Source organism: Pieris brassicae, chromosome 10 (genome assembly GCF_905147105.1).
Source record: "Pieris brassicae chromosome 10, ilPieBrab1.1, whole genome shotgun sequence".
In the NCBI taxonomy this organism is placed as follows: domain Eukaryota; kingdom Metazoa; phylum Arthropoda; class Insecta; order Lepidoptera; family Pieridae; genus Pieris; species Pieris brassicae.
The window spans coordinates 17,812,841-17,826,365 of NC_059674.1; the positions used below are offsets into that span (position 1 = coordinate 17,812,841).

At 32.7% G+C, this 13,525-nt stretch overlaps 2 protein-coding genes across 2 annotated transcripts in view; both read right to left on the reverse strand.

The window, feature by feature from the left end:
- The window catches only part of LOC123715019 (semaphorin-2A), a 347,042-nt gene that overhangs the window by 300,164 nt on the left and 33,353 nt on the right, over positions 1 to 13,525 (reverse strand). The gene's annotated exons all lie outside the window — the stretch shown is intronic.
- LOC123715021 (uncharacterized oxidoreductase TM_0325-like) lies at positions 12,179 to 13,045 on the reverse strand. Its single transcript, XM_045669802.1, has one exon. The coding sequence runs from the start codon at positions 13,037 to 13,039 to the stop codon at positions 12,278 to 12,280; it is 762 nt and encodes a 253-aa protein (XP_045525758.1). The 5' UTR covers positions 13,040 to 13,045; the 3' UTR covers positions 12,179 to 12,277.

Here is a 13,525-nt window from a genome sequence, read left to right on the forward strand (position 1 = left end):
AAAATAAATCAATGGCGCTACAACGTTTTTAGGTCTGGGCCTCAGATTTCTGTATCTGTTTCATGATAATTTTTTTAAATTGAATAGGCAAGTAGGTGATCAGCCTTCTGTGCCTGACACACGCCATCGACTCTTTTCGGTCAAGCCGGTTTTCTCACGTTGCTTTCCTTCACCGTTTGAGCTAATGTTAAATGTGCACGTAGAAAGAAAATCCATTGGTGCACAGCCGGGATCGAACCTACGACCTCATGGATGAGAGTCGCACGCTGTAGCCACTAGACCAACACTACTCCCAAGATTAATTATATACATTATCATATATATATATGTCTATTTCAGGACTATTATTTATCTATTCGAATAAGACTAGCACCTGGGCATAGTTTACACAGCAAACATAGGGTAATTATTCAATTGGGGCTGATGTAATATTGCGGGATTTACAATGACAACAGAGACCGTTATTATGCGAAGGAACCTTTGGATATATATGTACCGAGAATACTCCATTACGTTAGGTAAACTATTGAAGTGGAATAAATGACTGTTTACTAAGGACGAGGCATATGAATTAAACTAATATTAATTTAAATATAAAGCATAGATTTAAAGAGTTTAATTTACGAACTCCTTACGTTATATTGAAATTGTCAGCCTTTATTTAGTTCCACTAATGAAGCAATCACCTAAGTTCCCTTTCCAGCAATTCTTGGACAGTGAAAGAAATGAAAATTAATGATGGCCGAGGAGTATTTTTTCATGTCGCTTTGAGTACACACAATTTATTTCAGCTTTGGTTGAACCCTCATTTATTATGTAAGTTGGGTGAATTACGAAAAATGCACATACATCTTTTTTCGCTAAGATATTTCATATTATACCCAACATGGGTCAGTTATTCTGATTATTCCTGGTATAGACAATTCTTTGTTATTATAGAAATCTTCAATTACATTATTATTCTAGGATAACAGACGAAGACATTTATAGAAATGTTCCTTTTATTATTTCTATTATTATTGTGTGGGCGTGAGCTTTTGTGTTTTTGTATTATTGTATACTATAAAATAAAATTGGTTACGAAGGAAACTTTACTTGAAATAAATCAATTTAAAACTTTTATTTGCTTAGATTATAATTTTATATATTAATTAGTGTATTTCACTAGATTATTTTTTTACCAAAATAGCGTAAAGTGTATAGTGTATATAACAATCAATTATAACAAGAAAAACAGAAGGCTTACTGCAACTACTGTGATTCCAATTTGAGTTTTTATATACATTGTTTTAATTGCGGTTTATATGATATCGAAGTCGAATAATGAGATTCGTTTTTTTAATTCTTTATGATAATTTATTGGCATAATAATTATCAATCAATAATTAGACACGAGTATCTGTTTTACAGCAGTGATGCTCTAGCAGCTTCAACTTCGGCTTCAAATCACGTACTTTTTTCCTTCTAAGTGCGCGTTTAACATTGGCTTGGTATAGGAAATTATTAGGAAATTGAAACCAGGGATTGTAGCGGCATTGTTTCTCAACACATTCTATTGAGTTGATTGGAATTAAAAATACGACACGTACGACTTTATAAAGTATGGTAAAACAAGGAAAACGTGAAAAATAGTTCTGACAAAAGTTCGTTTCGGCTGGTCGTTCATTATCTTTGCCTGATAGATCTATGAGGGGCGCTCCATCAATCCAATTAGTCTGAATCAAGAAAAATCGTTCCAACATTTAGCGAGCGACATTTCACCCAATTCTCATACAGTGGTAAAATTCCATGTCAATTTTCGGATAACATTATTCTCTATTATACGAATTAAAAAAACATTTTTATGAAAAAGAATGGCAACGAAAAGTGCGTATAAGGTTTTAACAATGGCCAAAGTGCCTTTTCTTTTTCAAGTTTACAACTTCTATATTTAGGCGATATTATTATATTATCTGTTTACGGTTATACAACAATTCACATACATACTAAAGAAAATGCATAACTTTTTAAGGTTTCTTTCGAATAAGACTTAAATTAAAAATAAAAGTATTTTTTGTAAAAATATACCTTCTTTAAAAACCTTACAATATTTCTTAGGTACATATGTTGTACATGTCCTGTTTAGAAATTTGTACCTATCTCAAAAACGACTGAACCTATATTAATTGATCTTTGACTTGGCACCCGTTAGAGTACCTGACTCAAATCAAGGATTATCTTGCACACGTACACTTGCGAAATTTAGCTCATGGCTGGAATTTATACACGCCAAAGATTTAATCCTTGATCATAGACAAATATTATCCAATTGACAGGTCAAAATAATAAATGTCTATTTTTGATATTAAAAACTTTCTAAAAACATTTTGTCATTGTATCCATGATGTTATAGGACGTTATATAAACAAAGATATTTAATATAACCAAAAAAAGAATATAACATAGCAAATTAAAAAAAAATACTCATCTCAGAAAACTATTGCTGACACCTGCCAAAAACAACGCACATAGAAGCGAACACCCAAGGACACGATCGTCAGGTTTCAAAATCACACGTATTCAAGTTTACGGAACAAAAATTTCACTAAACAGTACAATTTCGTATTCCGTTTTAGATCAATAGTACCAAATTAGAACGCCATTGTTTGCTCCTCTTGAATAGCTAGAGGCTTTTAGAGCTTGATGAAATACAAACTGTGTCACTTGGCACACGGCGTCGGCCCTGCCGAAATCATAGTTTGTTTGTCAGGTGCTAAACGAACTACCTTGTACGAAACTAATGGAGTTCTATAACTACGCTCTTCCCAAATTGACAGTGTTGCGCTTTGTTCATATGTTGCCTGTTAAGCTGCACAAATCCCTTATACAATTTCTATCCCATAAGATTACAACGTATAAATGTATAAACTATTAACGAACATCCGCAGTTTTATCCATATATCTGGAAAAAGATTCTGGATCTCTTCGACAATGGTTGGTTATATTAATGTCAGTTAATATATAATTATAATAACCTAGTATTCCTCAGGAATCTATTTGAAAATAAATTGTAGAAAAATCATCAGGCGGACTTTTTTGTGTACTTACTATTAATAAAAAAAAAACATTTTACCATTTACCAATCTTTCTTACTATTTTTCAGAAAAAACAAAAAAAAATTCTTTTAAACTTAAAAGTAAGTAATAAATGTGATTAGCGTCACAGTTTTCACAATGTAGATTATTTTTTGTAGTCGCCCAATTAAAAATACTGCTTGCGTACAGTCAGAAGTGAAACTTCTTTGTAAATTAATTATTGCTAAGGTAAAAGCCCCAATTGATGATCATGTACCAGTATATGATCACTCCATGTATATGTATATCTATGTTTACACTGTAAGAATTTTTTTTTAATAAAAAAGGGGGCAAACGGTGAGCCTCACCTGATGTTAAGTGATACCGCCGCCCATGGACACTCTCAATGCCAGAGGGCTCGCGGGTGCGTTGCCGGCCTTTTAAGAATTTGTGCGCTCTTTTCTTGAAGGACCCTAAGTGGAATTGGTTCGGAAATACTTCAGTGGGCAGGTGGTAAAACAACTCTGGCAAGCTGGTGAACAAAAATCACGGGAATCTGAAGCCAAAACCAAGGGAAACGCAGAGTTACATATAAATGTGTCTCATTAGACCCCTAATTTAATTACTAATTAATTCCATATGACACTTAAAAATCTGTATAATCAACTATTAAAAATCTATATTATTTAATTTCTGTAAGTATACCTTATCTTAGTAAAACATATCACTTATCTCAGCGAGATACTTATTATATACAAAATTTACAAAATCACACTCTACTCGAGTACTGTTTCATTTATCATCATTTGCCTCTCAAGTAATGGAAACTAGGCGTCGTGGTGCTTCCGTGGGTCCCATTTGCATAATAACCCAACTAAATCTCCCGTGGCACTCAAATTTATGTCTTAATTTATCCCCTTACGATGCTATTTCAAATGAACTACTCGTAGTTAAATCAATGCACGTTCGATCTATACGCACATGCAAATTTGGATGTTTGAATGTAGTAATTAGAAGTTCTGTCACGTTAACGTAATTTTGTTGTTCGAATTGAGCTGTAGTGCTTATTAAACTTTTGCATTGATAAGCTATACCAATTAGATAATAGATGATTATACACGTTTCTTAGACTACAATACCGTTTTACTGTTATTCTCGTACGTGAAGGTGTTAATTCTTAAAATGGCTAAAAAATTAAAGTAATTATCATAAATCAATGAATCACGTAGCCTGTTTATCTCTATTTGTGTACACATAACGAAAAAATAATTGTTTTGCCTTAATGGGGCCGAAGCGTATCTGCCACAACATTGGTGTGCCCGCAAATTAAGAAAAATATCATTATGCTTGTCCTTATGTAGTGGAAATTCAAATAGACGACTCGTCAGAACTTTCTTAATAAAAATCCACTGTCAAAGTCACCGTAACATTGGTTCTTTGTAACAAAAACTAAGTTCGATAGGCAAATTCCGACCCAAAATCCTGACCTAATATTGGGCAATTTATCACCGACAGACCTCAGTACCTTGGCTATCAATCTTGAACTTTCGTATACTTCAACTAATTACTGTCTATCGACAGTTGTCTTAACCTTTTTGTTGGCCTATTTCAACTTCTTGTGCTAAGCATTGAGCAGAGATTAAGTTCAATACTGATATTCTTATTAACGATTGTTGCCAATTCCATAATATATATGTCTATCTGTCCTTATAGTATTTTTTAACGCCTTCCTACGAACTAATGATAGATTTGAGAGGCGAATCATGAATCCCTTAAACTTAATAATTTTGTGAGAATAAGACAGTGACAAAGATCTTGCCTCAGCTTTCAACACGTTGTCTTGGTCATTTTTCATTATATTGAGTCTGATAAGCCTTCTGTGCCTGACAAACGTCTTTGATTTCAGACTCTAAAACGCAATGTTTATACATTATCACCCGGAATTAAAACATGTTGATAAATAAATAAATTTATTAAAATGTATTAATTAAATATATTGTTCCTATGTTTTACAGACGTGACCCTTAAAGGTGACCTACAATACAGGAATGTATGTGGATGTGTGTAGTCAAACTAAGGCCTATATCTAGAGATCCGTCATGTATAAAACATTGAAAGCTTCTTGTTCTTGATACTTAAATACAAACAATTATAGGGGAAAAAATCTATTATTAAATCGCAATACATACGGTTCTCATACAGCTGTCGTATCTAATGTAGTTAAATCCCAAAGGCTTGTAGTGTTAAGATTAGATACCTTAGCAATGAGAGCCTGTTATAAACGTAGCTGTTCGAAAAGAGCCGAGCGTGCTAGCTAGTGAATAGGTAATGTACGTAATTGGTTCATCCACAATTTAGCCGATAACGATAAAGAGATTTGAGTCAATTCAGTTTAGATTCACAGACAAAGTCAAAGTCAAATCTTTATTGCATTCCTTGTGTTCATACTTTACGGCACCTTGGTAAGGCACAGCAATGTTGTGAGGGAGCATGTATCTTTTAAGTAGAAACATTACTTATTTATTATATTTGCTTTGGCTTCACCTGACAAAAGGATTCTCCCTCTACTTAGTACTTATAGTAGACTGTCACTTTTTAAAAATAACACTTGGAATTTGCCTTAGATTATTGTTTCTCTGTGCGCTGTTAAGATACCGGTGGAACGTAACATCCGTATATTGTCATTATAGTACTTATATGAATCTTTTTAATGAACATCACTTTGTCATTGGCGAGACGGAAAATCCCTTGGGCTGAGGCTGTTTCAGCGTAGACGAACAGTCAATCATGTAAAAGTATGCGAGACTGTGGCTTACCAACGAACGAAATCCTAATAGCAGTGAGATCGCTCCGTGAAGCCTGCGAAGCTAGAAGCTAGCCTGGCTGAATTAGCCAGAACGACTTTACGCACAACAGTCCAATTTCACATATAATCAATGAAATATGAAGAAATCTGATAACAAAGTTGAAATCCAATTAATTGAAAGGTGTTATGTATATTTCGGTAGAATTACAATATTTTATTTTTTATACAAAAAGCTTTGAAGTACCTTATCATTATTTACTACAAGTATCGACTAGTTACAATATTGCATTAAACTCCGTCAATAATCTCATTACAAATATCGAGAGTTATAATCCAATATAAGTTTACGCGGTATTTGGAATACCGCGTAATTACTATTACAACTATTATTTTGCAAACATTCCCATCAAAATATTAAATCGGAATCCTATAATATTATGAGCCATATTAACTAGGTAGTTTAACATATTATTGCGTGCAATATTCAAATATGGATCAATCCTAATATCGTGGTTAATAAACCCTGTACTAATAAAGTTTTGCTGATTGCAAGGGAGAGTATATCGGTAGATGATAGGTACAAATGTCGAAGACACCTACTTGCCCAAACACCCACCGTCTCATTACAAAGACATTATCCTATATTATTTACATATTCATTGGTTGATATTATGTATTCGCACTTCGCTATCTTGTAAATATATAATACTATCAACATACGCACATTATTTTTAGTTTTCTCTGATTATTTATGATTATCACTAGTACGTCGAACAAATTTCTTTATTACGATATTATAATTATGTAACATAGGAAAATGTTCGTACTAATTTTATTCAGTATTTTAGTGTCCCTTAATAAAATTCTCAGAATTCAAAATAGCAACTTGCAACAATGACAACTACGTTCTGATGTGAATAAAACAATAAAAATTTTATTCACACTCAAACCGGCTCTGTGTCGGCACTTATAAGGGCAAATAAAATTTGAAAAATTTGAACGGCACAAATCCCTTGGCGATCGGGGCTAGCACGTTTTACATCACCCCATCTCACAACTTGCTTCACAATGTTTAACTGTTACATTTCTGATATGAACGTAATTACGTCTTTTCATTCATCTTTCTATTGTCTATTTATTATTCATTTACTTGCAAATCAATGTTGTATATGTGTTGTATAAAAAGAAAAGTGAAAAAAAAATAGGACACAAGAACAGAGTGTCTTCCATTTACTGTAAGTAGACACTTCCTTATGTTAAATATCTTTATTAGTAAATTAAGTTAGACTTACATTACTTATTAGTCTTAAGTTAGTTCCTTATTTTTGTTATAAAATTGTTTGTTTTTAAAAAAGAACTTTTTTTTACGTTACGTAATCACCTTCCTAGTCCTAAGTTATAGATCACTGCCGTGTAATCATCAAAGGGATGGTGATTAAATTTTTAAAGGCACACCTTGCCTTTGCCTTCATACTGTAGGCCATAGCATTGATAACAATTATAAACAACTCAACTTATTAACGTGGCATGAAAATTTATATGCCTATTTTTATATGGTTGATTGTGTAGATTTTATAATTAATCGATCTAAATGTTATTTTCAAATAAACGAATTATTATTATTATTATTAAAATGACAAAGATGTCTGCCGCTTGGCAAGTTAAAAGACTTGTCGCTTGTTAAGTAACATTATATTTAATTGAAAAATAAGATGTTTTTAACGTAACCTTCAAAATATTGGTTATTTAGAAAAAACAAAGAGATATCAATGTATACCATACTCTAATAATATATATTTTTGTCATCCCAGTTACTACTGGTTATAAAAAAAAATGTGTGCGTGTATTAGAGTATACACGTAAGAAGTGAAACTTCTTAATGACCTTATTTTTCGAAAAATGATCTACTATATGAGAGTTTACAGAAATTGATTAAATAAAGTTAAATTAGATAAAGTTTAATAAATGGCTTTTATTATTATAGACATGAATACAAATAATGCAATTATTTCATTTTACCTTATTATTACAGAATTTCATTAACTGTGATAGAATTATTATTATCATTGTTATCGTTATTATATATTTTTGTTATTTATGGCTTCGAATCTCTTCTAATCAACCGTAGTTGGTACAAAAAAAAAGATAACGGCACGTAACGGAAAAATGTGACGGTAATTTTTTTTACAACGCCGATCAATAAGTTTCACTTCAAAAGGCTTTGTTTTTTAAAGGAGTTAAAAATGTTGCTAGCATTTATAATGTTTGTCCGCATCCATAGAACTGCAAGGCATTTTACATCAGCTTAATGCTCATATTCCTTGAATTTGTTAGAATGTCACTTAAGACGTTTTGAATTGGGGTTAAGCCTTTGTAACACAATGTACATACCTTGTGCAATTATTTTTTATAAGACCATTAAAAGTTCAAGTTAAAAAGACTAAGGTATAGTTGAGACATAATACATACCATAATGTTTATATATATAGGTAAACAAATATACTTGTGAACGACAGAAACGAAGTTAAATTAATTGTAAATATACATTTACTACCAGTTCGCAACTCAAGGGCGGGAAAGAAGAACTGGCAAGAAACGTTCCGCCACTCTTTTGAATCGCTAAGTTTTGAATTAAATTAGATAAGGTGGGCAAGAAGTACAAAAATAGATAATACATATATCTAGTTATTTAGAAAAAACTAAAACAGGAACAAAAAACTAACCTACGAAAGGCACGTGAAAAAGAAAACGATAATTTGAGATCAGTTTCACATCAGTTAGTTCGAAAGTTAGGGATACGATGTGGACAGGTCATGTTTGTACAGTAGAGATTTAAAGTAAAATAGAGAAGGAGCTGAGCGAATAACGACGGAAAGTGAATTCTATAGCTTCACTACAGAGAGAGTGCATATCTCATATTATTTTTTTAAACATGATTCCCGATCACCCAAAGACTGGTTATGAAGAAGTTAAATGGAGGAAGGTGAAACTTAACTAGGAAATTTATTAGTTGTAGTAAGACTGATTAACCCTAGAACGAGTGATTTTATTCTATTTATCTGGTTCTAAGATAGAAAAAAACTGAGCTGCTATGGGTGTGAAACGTGGCTTAAGCAAACCTGGCGACGAACAGTTACAGATGAGGCAAAGAAAGTCGGAAAGACGTGGAGCGAAGTGAAATACAAGGCTCAAGACTGGATAGAAGACATCACGCCAAAGTAAGTCAAGATAGTACTGAACTGGTAGTAAATTAGGAAGTATTATTTTTGTTGATATAAGTGTATGTTGTGTTAGCTGTATAAATAAAGCTTTTGAAATAATAAGGTTATCATAAAATTCCCATCAAATACATTTCATATACGTCCAATAAATCGTATACAATAAGATTGCATTAATATGCATACTTCCCAACTCACAATAACAGAAATTATTCATGAGAGAACTGACGACTTGCTTTTTTCTGGAGTAACGCCAAATTGTCTGTCCTGTCAATCTTCGTTCATCATGCCAAATGTACGGGACATTTTTGTGCAAATAACATACGAATTGAAATTTCATTCATGCAATGCAGAAATATTATTATATTGTTAGTAATTCCCTCGCTAACGTTTAGAAAATAATTACGCTTTGACTGTATTTTTAAAAAATGTTAAGTCTATAATATATGTAAATATAGTCCGGTCTATTTAGACAAAATGGGAGTGAAGGAACATAAAGTCCCAACAAGCAACAACAATAAATTATTATTATTATTAAAAGTTCACCATGATTCCCGAGTAAGGATTTTTTTAATTCAATCTCAAAGTTGAAAAAAATGAGTTTTTTGCGATTTCCAGCACAACGGTAACTTAAAATTATCTATAAAAAATGTATCAATACTTTTCCTACGATCAACCGTTTCTGATATATTTTAAAAATTTAAATCAATTTATACAACATATTGTAAAAGCTACTTTATAAGAGTAAGTCTTGTCCATTCTTCACCACATGAACTTACCTATTAGAACGGTAACTAGAGTAACTTGTAATACTTAAATCATTACTATGCCCATTAGAGCAAGATGTCTAGATGTTTTGTCATTTCATACATTTACACCTTCTGGTCCTTCGGTTCTGACCTCAACATCCACGGTTGCCTTGCCTACTCGTAGTTTTGATGAATATAAGCTATTTATCTATAAAAGAGAAATTACATCACGCATTATGCGACGGCGAAAGCAGCTCTCAGGCTGCTTGAGTTGACATTGCCTACAGTTATAAGTATATAACCAATTTACACAAAAGCCTTAAATAATTATATTTTTTAATCTTTTTCACAAATAAGAGCAGCGTTGGGCTATTGGCGTAAGCGTGCGACTCCCATTCGTGAGGTCGTAGGTTCGATCCCAGGCTGTACCAATGGAAAGTCTATGTGCGTGCTTAACATTCGATCGAATGGTGAAGAAAAAGATCGCCAAAACACCGACTGAAAAAATCAACGGTGTGTGTCAGGCACATAATGCCTACTTGCCTATTAGTTCAGGTAAGTGATCATAAAAAAGAAATTGAAAGCTGAGACTGTTGTAACGCGTTTCTATAAAACTTTTATTTAAATTTTTGATAAAAAGTCGTGTACGCCAATGGCTTAATATTATTGTGATCTGATGAAAGTATATACAAATAAATATATTTCAAAAATTGTATAAATATATAAAGTATCACATAAATTAATTAGAAGCCATAGTACCCATATTATTTATTTATCAACAAGTTATTAGGCAATAGGCCTTATCGCTGACACGCAATTTCTTCAAAGTAACCCTAGTACGGAAAAATATACACCAACTAAGACTAAAGTACAAGAAGTACATAAAAAATAAACAAATAAACAAAATTACGCGTAAAAATAGAAATTCTAACTATAACTGTACCATACCAATAACTTAGTTGCAACAATATTAACTTAACTGAGAAACTCATTGGCCATACGTTTCAATACAGTTGGACGTATTTTCTCCTCATTTGCGTATAAGTTCTGATTTGCACTAAACTAAATATATACTTACACGATAAACAGTAGTTTGTTTTGGAAGCTCGGTAGTTTTATGTACACATTGTCCTTTATTGATCGTAAGTTCCGCTTATAAGAATTACTGTACACTATCGCTCTTTCAAAGTACGAGATGTTATTTCTACTAAATAACCTCGATAAATATATCAGAATGAAGAAATTAACTGTACAAAATTACCTGAATATATTCCTTATTATTGTTTGAGACTGCTGAAGTTTTCAGATAAGGGTCTAAGGTAGGAATGTTAAATGCGCACATAGACAGAAAGTGCAAAGCTGGGGATCGAACATACGACCTCAGGGATGAAAGTCGCACTCTGAAGCAAACTCAAATTCAAAATAACTTTATTTATATAGGTCTTTCTTAACGTCAGAAAAGAAGTTAAATTAATTGTAAATTTATATTTACTACCAGTTCGTTAAGGGCGTAGAGCGGGTAAGAAGAACTGGTAAGAAACTTTCCGCCGCTCTTTTTAATCGCTAAGTTTCGAATCATACAAATTGTTTGAACGAGAGCAAATCAATCCCAAGGATTAGGATCATTTAAGTATTCGTCAAATTTATAAAAAGCTTCATTTATTACTTTACGTTTAACGAAGGCTTTAATTTCGCTTGGGAGTTTGTTGTAAATACAAATACTATTTCCATATAAGGAGTGGATTATCTTCTGGAACATGAGCTGTGTATTATACTGGTGAAAGTCACCATTTGTTTTAAAATCGTTTATATTTTTTTGTACATACAACAAGGCTCCTAGAATATTGACCAGATAATGTCATAATATTTAATTCCTTAAACTTATAAGACTAGACTAGTTAGCCACTAGTAATGTCTAGTAATGTTAGTATGTTATGTACATGTAACTGTATATAAGTAATAAACAGTTACATGTATTATATATACTTATATGATTCGGTGTATTAATTTAGTTAACTACATAAGTTAACGGACGTTTTGAATTGTCGTTGAGTGAACTGTCAACAGTTCTATTATTGGTAGTTAGCCTGTAGTGAGTTAACTTTTTGTATTTTTTATTATGCAATTTTGTATTTCCAATTTAATTTCTTATGTTTGTTTTTGTTTCGTATGTAAATTTTATTAACTTATTTTGCACTCTTGTCAGTTTAGGTTCACGTGTTAGGACAGGGTAGTTTTTCTTAGCAGTTTGATATACTGATCCATCAATAATATCAAAAATCGTGATTACTTTTCAGAGGCTTTGTTTATTAATTCAAATAAAAACAACGTAGACAATATTAATTAATTCAAAAAAAACCCATAATGGCCGTTATACATCAAATATTGCAAATGGCTACTATAAATCAATGTCAGGTGAAGGGTTAACCTCGGGAGGGGGGCAACCTCGATTCAAAGCAACATTTCGCCATTATCTATAACGTATATAGATCCTGTGATACTCCGCGCACGATCGCTAGCCAGATACACAACCAGGTCAGCAACCTCATCACTTTCAGCTATTTTACCCATGGGTAGAGTGCTTCCAAACTTATCTAACAGTGATTCACTATTCGTTCCGAAGCCAGCAGCAACGACAAACTTAGTTCTCGTGCAACCAGGATTCACAGAGTTCACGCGAACACCTTTGGGACCAAGTTCCAATGCCACACACTTCGTAAACATATCCATCGCAGCCTTTGAAATGCTGTACGGTAAAAACTCAAACGCTTTGATCGGTTTAAGGCCTGCGACGCTTGATATGTTAACAATATTGCCCTTTGATTCGATAAGGTAGGGCGCGGCCAGACCGGTCAGAAGATAAGCTGACCGTATATTAAGGTTCATTGCATTATCGAATAGCTGAACCCCGTCCAAAATACTTCCATGCACGCCCACTCCTGCGTTGTTCACTAACACATCGATTCGTCCGAATTCTTCAATTGTTTTTTCAACGATGTTTTGGACGTTCGCATCTATAGTGATGTCGGCTTGAATAATCAAAGCTCGGATTCCCGTAAATCCTTCACATTTTTTAGCTATTTGTTTTAAATTTTGTTCGTTTCGTCCAACGAGAACAAGTTTCGCTGATTGTTTTGCGAAGGCGCAAGCAGCATCTGCACCAATACCAGCACTGGCTCCAGTTATAATTACTACTTTATTTTCGAAGTCCATTGCGGGTGAAGTTTGCTCGATAACTGAGCGTAAACTGATTAATGGGAAGTGAATGAAAGTTCTCCGCGTTGAAGGTCTACGTTAATAATAAAAACTTAACTTCCTTGTTTATTTACTAAAACACAATCTTATACAAATAACCGTTCAATATTTAATTAAAAAAATCAAACAGTGATTAAATGCTCATTAGACCGTATAGTGACGCAATTTTAAATCCAAATATAATGATTATATTGACCAAATGATATAACAAAATGTAGTTTTCCGTTTAAAATGTGTTTTATTTTACACTACGTTTTTTTGGTTCGTAATTCTCAAAGACATTGTAGTAACTTATTAATTTTATTTAAAAAAAAAACTATATAAATCTTTCTACTACTGATTAAATTTATACAAGTTACGCCATGGCTATCAAACTATTTAATTGTCTTTCCAGAAGTTCCAGATGCCGAGTAATGTAAGTAAGGGGAAAGTGACTAAATTTTT